At 36.5% G+C, this 21646-nt stretch overlaps 1 protein-coding gene across 1 annotated transcript in view; it reads left to right on the forward strand.

Moving 5' to 3' along the window:
• The window catches only part of PRIM2 (DNA primase subunit 2), a 96598-nt gene that overhangs the window by 63742 nt on the left and 11210 nt on the right, over positions 1 to 21646 (forward strand). Inside the window, exons 10-11 of the mRNA XM_032104696.1 lie at positions 18505 to 18631; positions 19477 to 19559. Coding sequence (XP_031960587.1) covers positions 18505 to 18631; positions 19477 to 19559 — 210 coding nt within the window. The remainder of the gene's footprint in view (positions 1 to 18504; positions 18632 to 19476; positions 19560 to 21646) is intronic.

Here is a 21646-nt window from a genome sequence, read left to right on the forward strand (position 1 = left end):
TCTGTTTATCTAGTTTCTTAAATGTGATACGATTTAAAAGGAGATAGGTAGTTTATTTAAAAAAAAACCCCTCAAAAATGCATTTTTTTCCAAAGGTCTTAAGAACATCTCTGAAGAGTGGCAATACATTTTGAAGTGGAATGCCAATTGATTACTAGTTGTATTGGGTTTATGTGGCCAGGTTTTGGTAGTGGATGGGGCTACAGGGTTAGGTTCTGCGAGAAGCTGCCAGAAGCTTCCCCCATTGTCCAACAGAGCCAATGCCAGCTGGCTCCAAGAGGGACCTGCTGCTGGCCAGAGCTGAGCCCATCAGGAGTGCTGGGTAGTACCTCTGGAATAAGATGTTCAAGAAAGGGGGGAAAACAACACCTTCACAATAGCAGCTTCAGCCAGAGAGAGGAGAGTGAGAATACGTGAGAGCAACACAGCTCTGCAGACACCAAGGTCAGTGCAAAAGGAGGAGGGGGAGGTGCACCAGGTGTCGGAGCTGAGATTCCCCTGCAGCCCATGGTGCAGCCCATGGTGAGGCAGCTGTGCCCCTGCAGCCCATGGAGGACCAAGGTGGAAAAGAGATCCTCCTGCAGCCCATGGAGGACCTCATGCCAGAGCAGAGGGATGCCTGAAACAGGCTATGACCCAGTAGGGAGCCCATGCTGGAACAGGCTCCTGGCAGGACCTGTGGCCCCATGGAGAGAGAAGCCCACACTGGAGCAGGTTTGCTGGCAGGATTTGTGACCCCACAGGGACTCACACTGGAGCAGGCTGTTCCTGAAGGACTGCTCACCATGGAAGAGACTATATTGGAGCAATTTGTGAAGAACTGCAGCCTGTGGGAAGATTCAACATTGGAGAAGTTCATGGAGGACTGTTTCCTGTGGGAGGGAGTCCACTCTGGAGCAGGGGAAGAGTAAGGAGTCCTCCCCCGGAAAATGAAGGAGCGGCAGAAATGTGTGGTGAGCTCCCATTTCCTGTCTGCCTGCACCACCTGTGGAAAGAGGTAGCGAAAACCAGAAGTCAAACCTGGAAGTCAGGAGGGATGAGGGGAAGGTGTTTTAAGATTTATTTTTATTTCTCATTTCCCTCCTCTGATTTGATTGGTAAGAAATTAGTGTTCCCAAGTCGAGTCTGTTTTGCCTGTGACAGTAACTGGTGGCTGATCCCTCCCTGTCCTTATCTTGACCCACGAGTCCTTTGTTGTATTTTCTCTCCCCAGCCCACCTGAGGAGGGGAGTGAGAGAGAGACTTGGGTGAGCACCTGACATCCAATAAGGGTCAACTCACAAGACTAATTGAATTCAGGAAAATCCAGAATTTTCAGTTGCCATATCTTGTGCTTAAAGGAGCTGAAAGAATAAAAACAAGCTATTACAGTATAACAGTAACAGTATAAAGACAGACATTTGTTATTTCTGTTTTCAAAAAATATTGGGAGAACACATCTGATTCCACCTACTTGTGCTTTGACCAAATATGTACATGCACATGTATGAAGACATGTATGCACCTTGGATCCTCTTTTCAATCACAGGGTTATGACTTCCTACTATAGCATCTCTGTTGATAGGCCCTAGAAAGAAATGAAGTTTTATGATCCTGTGTTTAGCTTCAAGAGTTAGAAAGCATATTGTGAATCAAACAAGGAGTTTGGTTACTGCATTTTTCACAAGGAAGCTGTTACTTCCATGTAATTTTGGTCCTTTTCAAGTTCTAGATAACCAGCTTCAAACTGGGATAAAAAAGAAAACTAATTTTTCATGCCTCTAACTGAGGCTGGTGGCCCGTGATTTTTCACAGTAGTGTCATACAATGTTTAATGTCCTGAAAAAAGGAAGATTAATACAATTCTTATTGCTATTTTCTTCATTTGACATTTTTATTTTCTGGCATTCATGCCATTGTTCCTTTCCTGTAGAGTGGAGATAATTAATTACACTGTTTCATTTTACTGGAGCATTGTGAAGATATATGCATGATACTTCGTAAAGATTAAGGTTAATGATGTATTACCTACTGACTCTTTTATTGCAAAGAGGGAGTGTTCAATTTGCTGGAAATTGTTATGATTTCAAAATTGTTTGTTCATTTTTGTCTTTAATAGCTGCAACATCTATGCCAATTCTCAGTCCTAAGAATTCTTGGCACACAACTTGAGCCTTCAGCAGGAAGGAAGTTACCATGAGCACATTAGCAGCGAACTGGCTAAGCACGGTCTCCAGGCTGAGCATAGGCGCATGGACAATTTGCACCAAAAAGAACTCCTCCTGTGCTCTGAGTAACTGATTCATGCATACCTTAGGGCTTATTGATAAAACACTGTAGAAAGTTTTAAAGAAATTATATTTTACCTTTAGAGAGGAATCTGTGAAGTATGAATGAGGTGTGAAACCATGTAGTCAGTGGGAAAAAAAATCAAGTAATACCTACAAAGAAAGTGCTGAAACTGGTGGAGATGCTCTCTTGGTGGGCCGGGGGGGGAGTGGTCATGTATTGGCTTGTTCACAACAAGGTCAAATGCAGAATGGAAAATAAAACATTATCTAATTTAGGCACTGCAATTAAAATTACTCTGCAAATTGCTAGGTTAAGAGTGCCTAAATGGTAAATTGTTGTTGTTCAGATGAAAGGATCAGCTGCCAAATAGGAGTAGATGCATTACTTCTGACTGAATGGTTGTGCCAGTTGGCTTTATAACTTCAGTGTTATTTTAAGACTGTTTTGTTTTTTCTATAAATTGTAATCTTACTCTAAACAGACACTGATTCTCATAGAATCTTTCACTATTCTTGCTTAAAAAGTAGCTCCTGACCCTGTCAAAAAAAAAAGGGAGGGGAAAGATGTATCTCCAGTGTGATTTAAAAATACACAAAGGTAATAAGATGACAAGATAAATTACATAATTAGAGTACAGATTGAAAAATGCTTTCATAGTTATAAATAAAGTCCTCTAACAGAGATCATTGAAGTGGAAATTGTTACTGTTTTCAGATACTTTTGTATGATTAGCCTGTGAACGTGAAAAGGAGGAGTTGAAAAATAATGCAGTGTTTTGAACAAAAGAAAGAAGGAATGCAGAATCAGTTTCTTTAAGGTGTTATTCAGTTACATGTTTAGTTAATAGCCTGGATCTGAGGTTTTGATACAGACAGAAGGCTTTAAGGCAGCCCATCACTTTTTGCTTTCCTTTGCTACATATACTTGTGATACATGTTCTTTTTCTTAGCAGTAATAGATGTATGGTGGTACAAAATGCCCTCTTCTAGTACTCTGATTTTTTACCTTTTTGTGCAGAAGTAACAGTTGCTAGTTACACACTTCTGTGTTGAAAAGTAATTCCTTTGGTACTGCAGTTTGATATTGCACTAGTTTTTATTATTGTTGCATATGCTGTTGAAGCACATCTTAAAACTGTGCAAGAGTGTGGGGGTTTATTTATTTATTCAGTAACTCTCCAAAACTGAAGTATTACTATATTTACCAAATTTTCCTTGTGACAAAATAACTTTCCTGTCCTTGTGACTTCTTGCAGAAAGTGAGACATGGCTCTTTAGCCCATGTTCTAGGACTCTTCCCTCAGAAACATGGTGGCACTCAGGCTAGCAAAGCCTCTTACTCATCCCGAGTCAGTCTTCCAGATTAATTCACTATAGTTTCATAGGGCATGTGGTTTTCTATCATGGCTGATCACCAATGGGAAGGAGCAGGTTGTTTTCTAGTTGTCGGAGTATGCCTCTTCATCCCTTCCTGCTAGTGGAGGTCCTCACGACAGATGTTTCACTGGAAGAAGGAAAAGGAAAGTTTACTCAAATTCACTTGCTCAGAGTCTGTTGTTGGTAAAGAAGCAAACCCTTAAGATTGAAGCTTTTGAAATTCAGGAGATTATTAATATATTATGTTTCTTCCACACATGGTGATCCTGTGGAAGCTGAGTACAGATAATGTGACAGCCATATAGTGCATCAATATGCAAAGGAATATGTCTCTGACTCTGTTAAAAAAACATTCCAATGAGATAGTTCCAGTGACTTTATTTTCCTGGCTTTTTGATTTCTTTTCCAAATGATCTTAGGAGATTCTTGAGTCTGGATTCAAGAGTGAGCCTTTACCTTGATTGCAAACAGCTGGTGATGAATGTTTCTACCAAGGCCAACCAGAAATTCCATGACTAGGAACCTCCTGAGGTCCTTTCCAGCCTGAATTACCCCGTGATTCTGCAGACTGGGCTGAATCCAGGCAGAAGCACATGTTTGTGAGAGCGAGCCGCTAGAGGGAGACAAGATAGTACGGAATAAACAAATGTAATGTATAGATGTAAATTAGAAGTGTTTATGCTCTAATGCTTTGTAAGTCTATGCAATTATATTTTTTACAAAGCCCTGTGTATCTAAAGTAAAATAGAAGTAGGCACTTGGCAATCTTCAGGTCAGTGCTTTTAAGCACATACAACTATGCCCAGTGCAATTTATAATGCATGGATGATGTGGTGGTTCTTTAAAACAACCTCCACCTGCTCAAATCCTCATGAATATTTTCTCTGTCAGTCAGTTGGTTACGTTCGGTTTTGGTATTTTACTGTCTCATTTCTTAGAGATTTGAGGGTGGTTTTGCTCTTAGATTTATTTTTTTTCTTACTTGGCCCCTTTATATTGGGTATTGCTGTCTACTATTTTAGGAACATTTCGATTAATAAATCAGAAAAGGATCTTTATTCTGTTACATTTTTAATTATAATTCTCTAATTTAATGTTATCTGCTATTCTTATTCTTGAATTATTTAAACTTAACAAATCTGCAGGCTAGAGTGACATTTTGGACAGCAAACCACAACATTTAACATCTAAGAGATAAAGAAAAAATTGAAATTCCTCTGTTAAAATTTCATTTAAAAAAAAAATTACATCAGTAGTACTGTAATGTAAATAGGTGGCCAGGTTTGAATTCTCCTGAGATGTATAAAGACTAAAACAGAACTTCAAGAAAATGTTGTTTTCTCTTCTAGGACATATGAAACAAAATTGTAATAAAAGTGCAGCATATAGTAGCAGTAAGATCTTATTTCCTGAATTCTGTAGCAGTGGAGGACTATGTCATGGTAACAAAACGTTGATATAGTAAAGAATATTGTTGTTGCTTTCATTGGTTATCAGGGGTCAAGATATTCACATTATTGATTAAATTGTATTTTTGTGTTAAACTTACCATAAAATCAAAAAGATCTTTTCCTTCCACCAATGATTGTAAAAATTAGCTTCAGTAGAACCACTTACTATCTGTATTTGTCTTGGACAATTTGGAATTTATGATTTCATACTCTAGTTATATTGAAATATAACAAGTGAGTCTTAAAGATTTTGAGTGAATAATTTTTGTTGTGTTTTGGCAAAATTGCATTACATTCATAAAATTATTATATGTTGAATATGTTATACTTACGTAGTATAAAGAAAGTAAAAACACTGTTATGGTATGTTTCAAAATGTGTTTTGTATTCTACAAAGTTAGCTCTTGGAATTTCTTTAATAGCAGGCTAAAAGTGATTTAATTGTCAGAAGAAACAAGAAAATGCATTTTTCATTTGCACAACTCATTTTTATTCCCAAACGTACTGTTTAATGTGCATTAAACCTTTTCTTTTAATGCAAGTTCAAAGAAAAATATAGTAATGTGCAATTGTTAGGGGTGTTTCAAGACAGTAGGTGGTCCAAGGCTTACATCCTAGGCATGTAGCTTGAAGTAAAAATTAATATTTAATTTGAATTTTAACCCCAAAGGCTAAAGAAAAGAGCCAGGTAAAGAAAAGAAGGACAAGTCTATGAAATCAGAGTATTTGTGCACAACTGTGAAGTGATTCAACCAAGATGTTGAGTTATATGTTGAGATGGTTGTTAGGAACTGAACAGCCTCTGAGACAGTGATACACTGAACACGAAGTTAAAACGTTAGTCATGTTAGTTTCCAGAAATCAGCTTAATATCAGTGAGTCAAACATCAGGAGATCTACTCCTTTCGTACAACTTCCTCAGTGTTTTATTTTCCACACAAATTGAAGCCTGGAGGAGAACAGGTGTGTTGTTCAAATGGGACATAACTGTTTTTGAAGGTGATATTCACATGAAGACAGGTGGCTGCTGAGATCAATTAGCTGCCTTGATCTTGGCTGAAGAGAATAGTCTGGAGGCCCTTTTGTATTTTAATAAGCAATATGCAGAAGAGGCGTTTTGAGTGAATTTGTTTCATAGTAAAAATTTATACAACTAGGCATGAGAATGAAAAGCATGACTTCAAGCTATAAATGCATGGATTGCTGGTGTTACATTTGAGTCGAGCTGAATTAGTAGTATTCTTGTTGGTTGTATCTGGAAAAAGATTTTGTTTTATTTTCCTTTGGCTGTAGTAGTTTACTAATAAGCAGTGAGGAGCTAGATGTAAATAACTGAAAATCCTGAGAACTTATGTTGTGGGCAGCTATTTTTCTTCACCATTTGGTTCCATATGAATGGTTGGAGCTGAGCCTGACAACTAGGATTTTCTTGCAAAACCTCTGTGATCTGGCCATTAAGTTTAGAATCATAGAAACATAATATCCTTCTTTAGCTGAATGGAAATAAGCTTCAATGGCCATTAAAATTAGGTTGGTTTTGGCTTTATGGCTATCACAGTATGTGTGCTAAGTCTGTGCAAGATTCTTGCTGTCATATATTGTTACTTAAAGTTGTGTTTTGTAGGTGGGAATTTGTCCTTTGTGTCCTTCATGTCTTGTGTGTGCTGTGCATATTTGCTTGTGCTTGCTAGCATTCTTTTCCCTTCTCTTGTGGAGTGCTTCAGAATTTTGAAAGATCATCTGAGTTCTGTTGGTGTTACTGACACACTGATCTGCATGGTTTGCTTTTGTCAATTTGTTTTGTGTGCCTATTGACTACAGCAGTAGGAAGGATTCTGGAATGGATTCTGGAACAGAGAGGACTGAGAAAGCACGCTCACAGGGGTTGCATTTGATTGTATGCCAAGAAGGAGGGTACTTAGGGACATGGCTTAGTGGTGGATTTGGCAGTGCTAGGTTTACGGTTGGACTCAGTCTTAAAGGTCTTTTCTAACATAAATGATTCTATCTTTCTGTGATCGTACTTGAATAACTTCTTGCAGAATCTGTTAAATTCTGCCAAATCATAGGAAGGAACTGGGATAAGATTCCTTACTTGCTGTATCAAAAGTAGAGATGATGAGCAATGCCTGTAAAGATATAACCATGGCTAGAGGGAAGTCCCTATTAGCATTGTCAGTGTTACTTGTGTTTAGTCTTGTGTACACAGTGATTCTAGAAAGACTGCAGAAAATTAGCTCATCTAATCAGAGCTAGAGATAGCTGTGTGCTTCCTGTTTAATTAGGCATCGTGAGATCAAATCAAAATTGTTTAAAGTTGTTTGCATCAGATAATGATTTTTATTAGGACTTAGATATAAATAATAGTATGAAATTGCTGTCATTAAAATAACATGCCATGTTGCATTTGTGGATGTTGCTGCCTGATATGATTAATAGTACAAGTTTTACAAAGCAGTTGGTACCATTTCTGCTTTCTTGATGGATAAAAAATTCTGACTTTGCTGCAAAGAGATTTACCAGTAACATCTACATTGTTCACAGTCCTCACACAAATATGTGCAAGTTTGTAGGTATTGCTGCTCTAACCTCTTCACTAAACAAAAAATACAGACTTGTTCTGTGGCTGTTTCTCTCGTATAGTTTGTTTTACTTTTGGTTCCAAATTAAATAAACAATACACATCATAATTCCAGTTGACAAATAAGAAGTCAGATGGTGAAAAATGAGATGTGAATATAAGATTAGGTGTTCCACTTATTTAAGGAAAGTAAGATGAAAGTAATTTTCTTTTCACCATTTCTGCCCATGTGCTATATATGTAACCATCACTGAAAAGGTACTGTTAACTTACAGCTTAATGTAAACAGAAATATATAAATAAACATGCAGATCCCTTCCAATGGTAGATGCTGCACCAGTTCCTTTTGGCAGGGGAATAATCTGTAACTTCACTTGGTATTGTTTGCCTTCAGTTTGTATTATAATTTGCTTTTTGACTGACACATTGGAAGTTATGAGCACTAGAAGGAATAAAAACAAAGGAAACTCTTACTTTTTTACCTTTTACTTGTAAGAATTTATTTTACTTTAAACAATGTTGCCTGACCTTTTAAACCCAAGGTGCTTACAGGTTTGTCCGTGAAGTTAAGGATGCTAAGGAGGAAGTGTCTTTGGGACATAATTATGTTTTAATTATGCCCTGTAGCTAATGTAGATGCATATTAAACTCAACCATATTTCTGTGTATTTCCCTCTGAAACTTCCTTTTCTCAAGCCTTAACTTAAAAATCGGTATATCAGTGTCTCTTACAGTTATCTAAGCTTAGGAATATTGACAAAAATCTGTTCCACTTTCATTTTGTAACTTTTTTTCGTAAGACAGTATTTTTGTTACAGAAACTTCTAATTGAAGAACGACTAGTTTTTGCATAATAGATTCAAAGTCTTAAAGCAGTATTTCTTAAATGAAATGGACCTGGTATAAACCCATTATTTTTTGCCATATTTTTGTTTCATGGGTGTTATTCCAATGGACCCCAACTGAAGATGAGGTACTAGAAAACATTGAAGAGTATTAGACTGTGTAATATACTTGAAGGCTAGAATGTGCACTTAAATATTTGAGGAATCACAGTAATACGTGATGGTAAAAATGTGTGCTCTTTCACTCCAAACTCAATCCCTTTTTCGGTTTTCCCAATTATCCTAGTTAAAGCTGAAACTCTGCAGTCTTTGTTGTGATGCCCAAGTTATGGTGGCATTTGCCTATGATTATGCAGTTTAAAGTGCTTTAATTTGTTCAGCATTTTTTACCCTGTTAAAAATGTATGATTTTCAGTTTTCATCTTCTGAATTACATTAAAAGGGAACATTTTGGGCCATTTTTTAGCCTGTAACATGTCTTAGGGATAGAGAAGGGCTCTAGCTATAATCTCTCTTCCAGGACATTAACAGTGATGGCATAGTTTTAGTGATGTTTAACTGTGCTAGCTACCATAAAAAGAAACAGGATCACTTTTTGTAGTTGTTACATATTAGACACAGAAATCTGTATTTAATAATCTAATGTATGAGCTGGTTGTGATATGGTTCTTGCAGTGAAGAGAGTGAAAGCAATAATTATCTTTCCTGTACTGAAACTAATTTAGATCAGAATCTGCTCTCTTATGGCTTGCTTTATTCTCAGCAACACACACTGCTGTTGATATTCCATGATGTAGTGTCTTTTTAGAACTGCATGTATAAAAATGAATATTGAAGCCAGACCTTTAATTTTCTAAGATTCGTTTTGTAGTTTTGAACCACTTGTCAGTCTTGCACTTCATTATCAGTGTAGATGGACTGTACTTGTCAGAAGAGGTTTCTGTTTTATTGGCCCTCACAGCAGCAGCAAGAAAGTCATTCCATGACATTTTAAGAAAAGTAATAGATGGATTTGCCTATCTGGCTGATACATTTCTAAGTTTAGGGATTGTGAAGTATCTGAGTGTCGCTAAATATAGAGCTTTTAGCAGACTCTTTTGAATACCTTCTTAACCATACAGCTGCCTCTAACCATCTGCTGCACACACCACTGGTAATGTATTTAAGCTCTTTGGCTATTTACCCCAAGTTCTGAGACAGGTTAGAGGTTTTTGAGATGCAAATCTTTTCATCCGTATCTTTTTACTACCTTCCAGGACAAGCTGAATGACACAGCAGGTCTCTTCCAGTTGTGTTCCTGTTCTTTTGAACAGAAAAGTTTTGATAGAAATTTTTTTTATCTTGGTACTCTTAGTTGAAATAATACTTTAAAATTATTTTATCAAACATTCAGGTATCCTGTAATTGTATAAACTGTGTTCAAAAACAAACCCCATAATTCTGAATACTTTTGTTTGATAATGTCCATGTAGTTTGTGTAACATCATATACATGTCATATTCAGTCTATATTCAGCCAGTAAATCGTGGCTGTATTTCATATTCAGTCATCCAGAAAAGCAGCATGTTGTATTGAATGTGCTGATATATCACAATAGGCACGATGTAAATAAAAATGTACTTTTGCTTTCAGAATTGATTTAACATTCTGCCTCATGTCTTTGAGATCAGTTGAATCTCATGAATAAAGACAGAACAGCTCTTCATACATTATTTGTTCTATGTGCAATTCATGTTTTGCAAGTTTAATATATTGATTTAGGAAAAGGAAATGACTATGATAGGGCTTAAGTATTTCAACATTACAGATGTTACTACTTCTTGAAAGAAAGTTGGATTCTGATTTTGTATGAAATGTACAATGCTATTTAGCTGTGAAACTGAATTCCACATAATGTGGTGTGTGCTAAACTTTCACTGCTCCCTGCATCCCTTATGTCCACTCACAAAGGAGAAAAACAAAATGTCCCTCAAATATGGTTTATTTGTGGGCTTTTTGGGGATTTGGAGTTTTTTGTTAGTTTGTTTTCTGTTTCCCTGTTTTTCTTTTGGTCACCTGCTGTACATGTGGGAGTGGAAGCATGTGGTCTTTATGGCAAGTTTTGCTGTTTAAATTCCAATTTATTTTCTTTTTCTATTTCATCTACTTAATGGAGTTGAATTTGGGGCATGAGAATTGGGGCAATACTAGTGAATTATAACAAACTTTTTAAAAAAGCCCACAATTACAGTAGTTGGGCTCCTTGTGCTTTTTTTACCACAGTTATTTCCCTGTTTTTAGAAGTTTACAGCAGGCACTAAAAATGAGATGTGTGTTACTTCTTCTGAGACAGTTCAGAGCAGTCTGGTAGTAGAGCTTCTTTATTCTTCTGTTCCCATTTTCCCTGCAGTCAAGTCATCTTTTAGTAAAAAAAAAAAAAAAAAGATAGGAAAATAGTCTTGTGTATTTTTGAAACAAGCTTTCTTTTGTTGAGTGCAGAAAAGCTCTTGTCAAAATTGCAGTCTAGAGTTGAAATATGTCTTGATTATAGTGAACTTTGCATAAGACAGAATATAAATTGTTCTTTATATGTAAGCAGTTCTTTTTATTATGACAGCAAGGGCTGATACCTGGTTTTCTGAACTTCTGTTTGATCATTATCTTAAAATGAGATTTTGTCTTTTATTGTCCTGTTAATAAATAAAAAAATCTGGTCTTACAGCAGAGCTTTTAGAGAGTATGCCAGTGATCTTGAGCCAAACGATGCTGTTAGGAGAGCTCCAATATCTAGTTTACTCTATGTTCAAATGGGTTGACAAACCTCAAGTATCCATGTACTGTTTTGTGTTTTATTGCCTTGCTTTTGTCATTCTTTTATGACTGCCTCAAAAAGGTTAGGTGTGTATGTTTCTAGAGTAGACATATGGAATACTTATCAGCCTGAGGAAATTTATTCATTACTCTGTCTCCTTGTAATTTTATTTTAAGAATTATTAGATTTTTTTTTCTAATGATCAATTTATCTAGAAAATAAATCAATTTGTTTTAATCTACACTTATACTGAGGATTTGCTGACATCCTGAAACATGTGATTGGGACTTAATATCCTTTTGTTCTGTCATTGATCCTTGTCCAAGAGGTTTAACCATATCAGTAAAAGGCAGGGTTTTTTTCCACAGTTGTATCAAATGTTGATAACTTTCTCACTTTGGTTGAAAGGATGTTTTTCAGTCTAAGTCACTGAATCTCTTTGAGTGATGTGGCCACATTTAAAAACCTGAGGCTTAGGGTAAAATTCAAATAAAAACTATAGAACATCATATGAGAGCATTCTTGTTTAGGGAATTGATAGAGCTTGAATAAGCAGTAGGAAATTAGTTGTTGGACTTTGGGCCCCTTGCCAGTCTTCATCCATCTTCTCTGTGAATCTGTAATACACAGTGCTGTGGTATACATAAGAGTATGGATTTCTCTCAGTTTTGATACAGACATACTGAATTTCTTTTCTCCTTGATATACATTCTCTTTACACTAGGATTATAAGCTGCCATTATGACCAATAGAAACCTAGCCCTTATAGTCAATAGTGTCTAGAGAATGATTTATTTAATGAGCCTCCAGGGCAAATGGAATTGCTCCCCAGACTCCTCTGATTGCATTGACCGCCACTGATAATAATGGCAGATGTCTGGGTTTAGATGTCTGGAGCGGAATCTTATTTCTGCAGATGCAGTGAGTTACTATTCTACTTCTGTTTAACTTTCATAGGCATCAAAATAAAAATAGAGAGAGGACCCCTGTCATCCCCCCTCCCCAAATCACAATCCCCCCCCCCCCCAACAAGCCACTAACTGTCCTTTTGGTTCTTCCTCCCAGCTTGTGGTTCACCTCCTCACTGGCAGAGCATGGGGAACTGAGAAGTCCTTGACTCAGAGTAAGCACTAATTATAAACAACCAAAATATCAGTGTGTTAACAACATCATTCTCATACTAAATCCAAAACATAGCACCGTACCAGCTACTCAAAAGAGAATTAACTTTATCCCAACTGAAACATCAGAATAATTTAGATACAGAAAGAAATATTGCAGTTTTGAAGTAGGTAATAAAATCGTTTGTAGGTGACCAAGCGTGTGCCTAAGAAAAATCAAGTTGTTACAGAGATGGCTTTAAGATGTGTTATGCTGATAATTTGATGCAGTGTCTTGAGGCAGAAGACAGCCTTCTGCGGTTTATGTTTTACTTTTCCTGGTTCAAAGTCTTGGTGCATGTAGATGTGTGAAGAAATTGTGTACGTAAATTGTATATTTAGCTAAATTATACTAAGGCAAGCTTAGACTGCTGTAAATAGAAGCCTGTGGTATCAGATTTTTGCTAGTTCATCAGCCACACACTTTATGCTCATATGGGTAGTATACAAGGTGTTTGATACCAAAAAATTCTGGTTTTCTTATAGCAGATGAAACCATCTCCAGGGCTAAGTGGTTCTTGCCTCATGTAGTTTGGAAATCCTGGAACTGGAGGGGAAAAGGTTTTTTATACTGCTGTGAATTGGTCTGTGCTGACTGCTACACAATGTAGTAGTTTTCCAGTTCGGTTTTAGGTGATGTCTCTGATCTGTACTTTTGAGGTAGAAATTGGGCTACAGGACGGTAATTTAGGACAAATTTTTGTTGTTGGCAGATAGAGAAGCATTTATTTGTGCTCCTAAATACAACTGTGCTTGCAAAAAGATAATCTTAAATTGAGGTTATTTTAAGAATGAGCTTAAAGAAAAAAAAGTTGCTTGGAAAAAGATACGCCAACTAAGCAGTGTCAACAGTAATGATTAGAGTGACTGCTTAGGAAATGGATGAAAAAGAGAACCAATTATTTCAGCAGATACATGACTGTGTGTGATAAATTTATAAATTTGAAGCTGTTACCTATACAGGCTCAACAATTTTAGACAGGAAATTACCCAATGACTGTTTAAGAAAAAGAGGTGTTAAGCCATTACTTCTTTGAATTTTGCAGACTTGAAAATAATCAGGTGGTCAGCCAAGAAGCCAGACAAAGTTTGTGTGCCATTTTTCTTAGTTGATAGACTTCAAATAAATAAATTTCCCAGTACTGTAAGGAATAGATGCATAAAATCTTACATGAATATATAAAAGTAGTTTTAACTGAAACATGAAAGTTTTGTGGAAGTATGGACCTGAACATACAGGGCTTGCAAGACCTGTCAGCAAATTATTTTCTATCCTAATATGCATGCTGAATATCAGATTTGGTAACAAATTTTATGGGGCACCTATTTCTATTTACAGATACTAATCTGCAAATATGGCAAGTGATACAAGGAAGGTAATGGTCAATGATGACATGATGCCCATTGTTCAGTGGCTGGAGTGCCTGGGGAATGTCATTTCTTGTAGTTCTCTTTTGAAAGTATATTCTGTTATATCAAACTGATAATTACGTGGCAGACATGACCCATGCTTTCCTGCTTTGTCCACTGAAAACTTTCCTTCAAAGGAGAACATACACCTGCCAAATGGTCCCTTTGAGGTACATCCTCATTCCATGTCTAAAGATCTTGTATGCATTTTTATATGATCAGAACTTGTTGAAAATAGGTTTTCCTGAAGTTCCTATCTGGAACATGGTAATCTGGTATTAGGCTATACCAGTTGCAAATTTACAGCTTTTAGATATCTGTATCTATATCTATCCCTTTTTATTTACACTATAATTTGTAACTTGTATATCTTCTAGTGAAGTGTATCTAGTATAGTACGTGTGTCCTAACTAACATTTATTAGGCAAATTAATCTGCAGTACCCTGATATTCTTGTGAATGTACCACATAAAAGCAAAATATAAGTTCTTTGCTACAGTACACTTACCTATACCAAGTGAACTGTCTCCCAAGCCTCCTTGATTCTGGCTTTGGACTACAGGTTTTGTCCCACTTGTCAGTACTAAGAGCTTTGTTTCTTATAGGGACAAGTTGTCTAAGAAAGCCTCAGTGTCACCAGGATAGCCGGTATCATCTTTAGTATATTCAGTATCATACAGTGGACATATCAGTTTATTACAACAAACACTGGTGCATAAAACCTCAAAACCACCCACCTGTCTGGTCTGAAGTGCTCTGCTGATGATGTCACGAGCATCCTACAGCCATGCCTAAAGGAAAGAGAAGTCCTTAAAAACTTTGTCTTCAGTGATCAGGTTAAAGCTTGGAGAGTTGACTGGCAGTTTTTTGAAACAAAAATTGACACTGCTGCTAATGCCTAGACTTGCACGTTCCAAGATCCGAGTGACAATTTTTGATAGGGCTGCCTTTGCCTCAGCTTCTTGGCTTCAGTGTGAATCAGTTCATTGCTTAAACGAGACATATTTCTTAATCTCCTTCTCCCTTGCCAAAGCCGTGGCCCATTCACCTCACACATAAATTATAAATGAGTTGCAGATTTTATAAAGCTCAGAGAGTTAAATAGAGGCAAAGTAAGTGAGATAGTCCTGATGTGGGCTTACAGTTAAAAACTTGCAGAGAATCCTTGCTGTCAAGTGTGACCAGCAGTAGGTAATCTCAATAATGTAATGGTCTTGCTTCAGTATTACTGTTTCATAGTAAATTTGGCAGTTTCTGTTGATAGTTAGCACAGACTATGGTGGGATCTGTAGAACATGCCCAGATTTTTGATGAATCATTTTTTGGTTTTGTATTCTTTAGTTTCATCTCAGTGAAAACTGTCATGCAGAGTACAATGGAAATGTACTTGCTCCTGCAGCTTCGTTACTGTTTAGCAACTTCATATCTGGGTTCATATCCCAGTATAAGAACTCAAAAGTTCTTATAAAAATCACCAAAAATTTTTGGTGATTTTTCAAATCACTTAATTTGAGTCTGACCTTTTACAGGTTGTTGCCATAATGCCCTTTTAGTAGATTGCAGTTAGAATAGATGGTAATAGTAGTTTTACAGGTTTTAAAGCTGTTTCTCTAAAATAGTTTAAAACCAAGCAATTTATAAGAAGTTAGAATGACCCTGCAAACACCTACATGCATGATATGTACTGTGTATAATTTATTTTTTTCAAGGAACTTAAATTGAGCCACTTCAATTTGAGGTGTTAGAATAAACAGGAAGGAACAGATCGCTCTGTCTTCTTGTTTCTGCAGATTTCAAACATGTCTAATTTTACCTTGGTGATTTTTCTAGCAAAAGGGGTTGCTCCTTGTGTTTTTTTTCCTTTATGCACATCCTAGAGTAATGATATTAGGAAAGAATGAGGCAGACCATGGAGTTCATTCCCCAGTGTACAAAGAAGGTTGTTCTGCAGGATGTGTTTTCTATAATGAAATGCCGCAGTTCATGGTTTCTTCCTGCTGAGGATGACCACGCAGCCTGTCAGATATTGGCCGTGCTAAAATCCCGTTTCTGTGATCAATGATAAGAAAAGCTGAATCACAAGGATGAGAGAGCTCTCAGTGAAGCATGTAACTGCACATGTGCCAACTTGCACCACGTAGCTGTGTTATTCTCTGCCATCTGCCACTGCAAAAACTCTTGGGAACCAAACAGGATTACAAGAAAGCAATGAGAAAAGATGCAGCCTGTCCCAAGGCCGTGTTGTGTTATTATGTAGCTGTTGTTTCTGTTTACTGCAAGAGCTGGTTCTCAGCATAAAGTACTGAGTTAAGTACTAAAAGTAATTTCTGTGGGCATTAAGGCAAGTGATGTGAAAAGTACAGCTCAAGATTTTAGTATACATAACTGTTAAAGAGGGGTGTTAATTTTCTAGGAAACTAAGCAGTGCATCCTGAAGCGATCACAATTTGCTTTACCCTTGGGAAAAAAAAATTTAGTGTAACTTAATTGTTTGCTCAAACATCCTTTGTTAAGAAGATGGAAGTGTGCTTTAATTCATCTTTTGAAAAGGAGGAAAAATTCCAGAGCTTTTGGGTAGAAGAATAGGTGGCTACAGGATCACAGATTCCATCTTCAGTTTAACAGGTTCATGCAGAGATTGGAAATTAAAATGCACACGTCTTTGTATTTGATCTTTGCTGTTTTTCAGGATAACCAAACCACTTGCTGCTCCAACAGGGGCAGCAGCAGGACTTGGCCAGCAGCTGCTGGGGCCCTGCAAAGGGGTGGGGAGCTGTTCCCTGGCCTTTCCGAGTGTGTGCACACACCTAGAGAGTTCTCTCTAATGATGAGTTGGTAAGCCCAACTCTGTTGCTAGAAAAAGTAGTGTTTATTTGCTATTCAACCAACCAGTTCTTTTATCTCCTGAGCAGAAAGGTTGGCTAGATAGGAAGGAGTATTCCCACCCGCTTGATCCTGCCTGTGGCTATGCTGGAAAACAAAATGCTGTTGTCTCTCTTTTCTTCCCTTTCCTGCTTTTTAAAAAGTCTTTTAAAGTAGAGTAAAGTCACTTTGCCAAGTGCACAGTATGGATTAATTAGTCAATGTTTGTTCAGAGCTTTGGATGTCTTAAGCCTTATTAGGGGTAAGTGCTGAATTTTAGTCTTCTTCGTGCATTGACTTCGTTGTGAGCAGCATCTTGATGGATAAGTTTTTTTTTTACTGTTTGAGTCAGGTGCAATTTAGGATTTTATTCTCAAAGTTTGTGTATATTTTTATACACATTTATCATGTATATTTGCATATTATGTTACAGAGTTTCAAGAGACTATATTTTCAAAAACATTGAAGTGTTTTATATGAAGAAAAATACATTTTTGTTTCTATTTTGTTTTTGTCATCTTTAGTCCAGTCAGGAGATTTCATAGGTATATGAATATTCTGAAGTACTATTTGGACATCCACAGGCCAAATAGGGAACTGCTTTTATCAGTAGAAATGAGAATATCCTTGCAGTAGTAGTGTTAGCAGTTGTATGTTTGAATGATTTTTCTCAATATATTACATTGTCTTCTATTAGGAAAATACCAGAGTCAGAGTAAAAAATTAATTTAAAGTGGTTTTTGAGAAGAAAACTTAAATTCTTATGGGAATTGTCTGTACTTAGATGTAGAATTTAAGATTAATGCTATAATTTTGAATTGAGCAAGAGCAGTTTTTCCTTTTACGTACTGTCATAGCTCTTTTTTGAGGCAAAGAGAGACCAAAGAGGTGTAATTATAAATATGATGCTTCATTATTTTATCATATTTGTGGTTTTTAGAACTGGAAGTATGGTATTTGAACAAATGTTCCTTGATGTCTTATTGTAGCTAATGCAATTTAATGGAATCTGTATATTAAGTAATCTGATTCTACTATGGGTCACCTCTTACCATGTAAAAAAATGATGTGAAGTCATGTAATTGAATGGTCTCCATAGGACTTATCTAAAATGATATATTGATAGCTTTGTGCTCAGCTGTCAAGATAAATGTTTGACTACATCTATATTACTTCAGAAGATTGCATTTTATTGGAGGAGTTGATAGTCTATTGGTAGACAAAAGAGAAAGTCTTTTTTTATACAAGCAAAGTATACTTAATTTTAGAATTTGAAGAATTGAACTTCAGTGCTGAAGCAAAGTATAGGTGTAGCATTATACATTGGAAGAACAAGAATGTGAACCTGAGTAAAGAAATCTGTATTTCTATTTTTTTTTCCCTGATCAGGCAATCAATGTATGGACATTTGTGAAAGATTTTAAATTACCATGTTTTCTCCATTTAATAATATTGTGGGGTTCAAAATTTTCCTCTTTATATCATCTTATCTTTAAAGCCATTACAGAATCAGCTGAAAAGACCTTAAATCAATGCAGTTACTCACTTCTCTTGTGATGTGTCTGTAAAACATGTATATGTACAAATTCAAGTTCATGTAATATAAACCCCAAAGCTAGCAGCAAGCAAATAGGTTTTCATTTTCCTCAGTTTGAGTATGTTTGGAAAATATATTTTGTTATTCAGCATTTCTATTTGCAGAGCAGATAGAATTACTGACCCAATGTGTACGAATTTATTCTTCTGTTTTTATTCAGTTTGACAAAGGATATGCTTACAGCATTCGCCACAGCTATGGGAAAGAAGGAAAGAGGACTGATTATACCCCATACAGCTGCATGAAGATTATCATGTCCAATCCACCAAGTCAAGGGGATTATCATGGTGAGTTCCTTAAGGGGAAAAACCCCAAGTGTTTACAAACATCAGAATCCTTTGGCTAGAGAAGTTATTCCCTCCTGTAGTCTCTTAAATTACGTATTTAATTTCCAGACCACAGTGGTCTTGAATTGTTCTCTTTAGATCAGACTTGATAACTGCTGTTTTTATATTCATTGTGTCATGCAGTTCAGGGAGACTTTAAATGTGCAGATGCTTTAAGAAATGACCAGGTAGAGGTGTTCTGAAATATGGATCAATCGTACAGGAAGTCTGAAGTTTGCTAGGGTATTTTAAAAGCTCCTACAGCTGTACGACTAAACATGGGAAACCTGTGCTGGCTTCACTGTTATGCTAGTACTAAGTCATTCATTCAGTTGTGTCTCAAAACTCACTCTGGGACAAAAAACTTCCGCCGTTACTTAGGTGGTGGAACTTTCTAAGGTACTTATAAAGGGATATTTTTACAATGGACTATGCTTTTAAAGACCAGTTGTCTCTCATTACTTTTATTTTCTTGAGTTTTTTCCACAGCTATTAAATGTACCAATGCTATCATTGTTAGTAAGGAACTAACTTAAACCCTTTTCCTGTCAGTGAATGAGAATTGTGGCCTGTTTATGGTGGGATATTTTATGTGACTCTTGAGCCTGTGGTGCCCTGATAACTCTGCAGTAGAGTAATTATTTAAAGAAAAAAAAAGTAAGCAACTGTACACATGGGTAATTAACTTTCCTATTAATAAGCTGTTAGACAATTAGGAACAGCTTAGCTGGTCTCTTGAGTGCCTTACTGCACTAACTCCTGAGTAAACAGCCTTGTTTGTGAGTTTGCTTATTTTTTACTGTCAGGGTGCCCATTCCGCCACAGTGATCCTGAGCTACTGAAGCAAAAGCTGCAGTCATACAAGATCCCTCCCAGTGGAATAACTCAGGTAAGGCATATTTTGCTTGACACTTTCATTAATAAGGCACTGCTTTTCAATTTTACTTTCTCGTCATGTCGGAATACCATATGCAATTTGTCAGTGTGTATTGTGAAATATTTCTTCTTATAAAAGGTTTATACCAGAATTTTGGCTTTCTGGCTGCAGTGCTCCCACTGATATGATGATTATAGTCACCACCTTCTATTGTTTAATATTATGAGTAGGTTTATTACTATAGTGGATACGATGCAGAATTTTTTTATATGTTGTTTTACTGCACTGTGATTAGAAAAGAAGTTTAAATGAATCTGTGAGTGTTTTAGTGAATTTATTTTATTCGTGCAGTGACTTGTGGATGACTACTGTGTAGTCAGTACACAAATGTAATTCTTTTCTATAAGAAACTTCTAAAACCCATACATTCCTCATTAACTGTTGTGCTAACTTCCTCTGAACAACAAAAGCACATAAAACACTGAATGAAATTAAGCAGAAATTTTTATCATCTTTTAAAAAATGGAAACTTAAATTGAAAATCTATCTTACATAGCAAAAACAATGTAGGAATTGGTACTTTCAGATGTGTCCTGAAGAACTGTGACTCCCACTGCTTGCTCTAGCAAGAGCTTAAGGTAGTAAGAGGTTGTCGTCATTTTCATTGAAGGAAGATGTACTGGTGATATTTAAGCTGAGACCAACGAGTTCTGTGTATTAACTGTCTGGAACCTGCTTGAGATCCATAGGAAAAACCTGCTTTAAGTTGTTGTCTTTAGTTCATATGGAATGTCACCACTACTTGTCAGGCAGCAACAAACTATTGCACTAGATAGAAAAGAATGTGAAAGTTCCACTTAAAGGACTCTCCCTTGGAAGGATTAATTAAGATACAAATTAAAAGAGAATAGTTTTAAAGACTTTATTGTTCACTGATAGTAATTCTTGACAAATTCTTGAAATACCCATGTTTTTCCCTAGGAATGTTTTTCCTTTTTTCTTTTTTTTCCCCTATTTTCTCCTGGTTTATATCAGTAAGCATCTATATATCTGACAAGCCCTAGAGATACTATCCTTTGGCTTTTTTTCCTTATATATGCATCAAGAATTGATGCTGGTCTGGGATTTTTATCCTGCTAATCATTGGAAAGATTGGTGAGGATTTACTGGCTTAGATGCCTTGCTATATGTGTGGGTTGGATTTAGTAGAGGTTTTTTCTTCAGCGAATTTGCACACTAAGGCAGTATCTTTATATTTAATGTAGTTCCTTATTTAATGTGAATTGTGATTTTATTTCTGTGTATGTGTTTAGGGTTTTTTGTTTGTTTTTCTTTTGCAAAGTAGAATTCGGATTCACTAGGAGTCTTATCTTTTCTTATCAAAAGCGACTAAGAAAAACTGTCTCCATAAACATCTTCTTTGCTCAGAAATGGATGTTGTCCTGTCCATGACTTTGACATGGTTTAAGTGTGATTAGGATAAAGGGCTCTTCAGTGTCCACTCCTAGTGTTAAACCAAAAAACCCATGAAACAATACACCCTCCATGCAAACCTAATAAAAAGAAAATAAAATGTTGGCTATACCTGGGTTCTCAGAAATTAATCAGACAGTCTTTGAGATAGCCAGTAGAAGAGGAATAAAATTAGTTCCCATCTGTCTCCAAGTTGTCATTATTGCTGCCCCTCCTTGTTGCTCTGTTTGCATGGTCCAGTAATGTTTGTGTGACTAATAATAGTTCAGGATCCTTCAGTCCAGACCGTGGCTTTTAGTAGTCTTCTCTGATGCTGATGACAGTTGCTGAGTATCAGAAATGGTTTTTTTCCTTTAGCTCTGTGAATAGATGTTAGGGGTGGATGGTTTACTAATCTTTCAGTGCTTTCATGTAACTACATTTCCAGTAGCTTGATCTCAAGATTGACATTCACTCAAACCATACCCTTTGACTCTTAGACTTTCTGTTAACTCCAGGTCCAACAAGAGCTCCCTTACAAACTGGTAGATACCTGTTTTTAATGAATGGTTCAGAGCTTGACCTTTCAGCTATGTATTTTAATAAATGGTATGTTTTTTCTGGGGCTCGGGACCTCTTATGCTTGT

The sequence above is a fragment of the Corvus moneduloides genome, chromosome 3 (genome assembly GCF_009650955.1).
Source record: "Corvus moneduloides isolate bCorMon1 chromosome 3, bCorMon1.pri, whole genome shotgun sequence".
Lineage (NCBI taxonomy): Eukaryota > Metazoa > Chordata > Aves > Passeriformes > Corvidae > Corvus > Corvus moneduloides.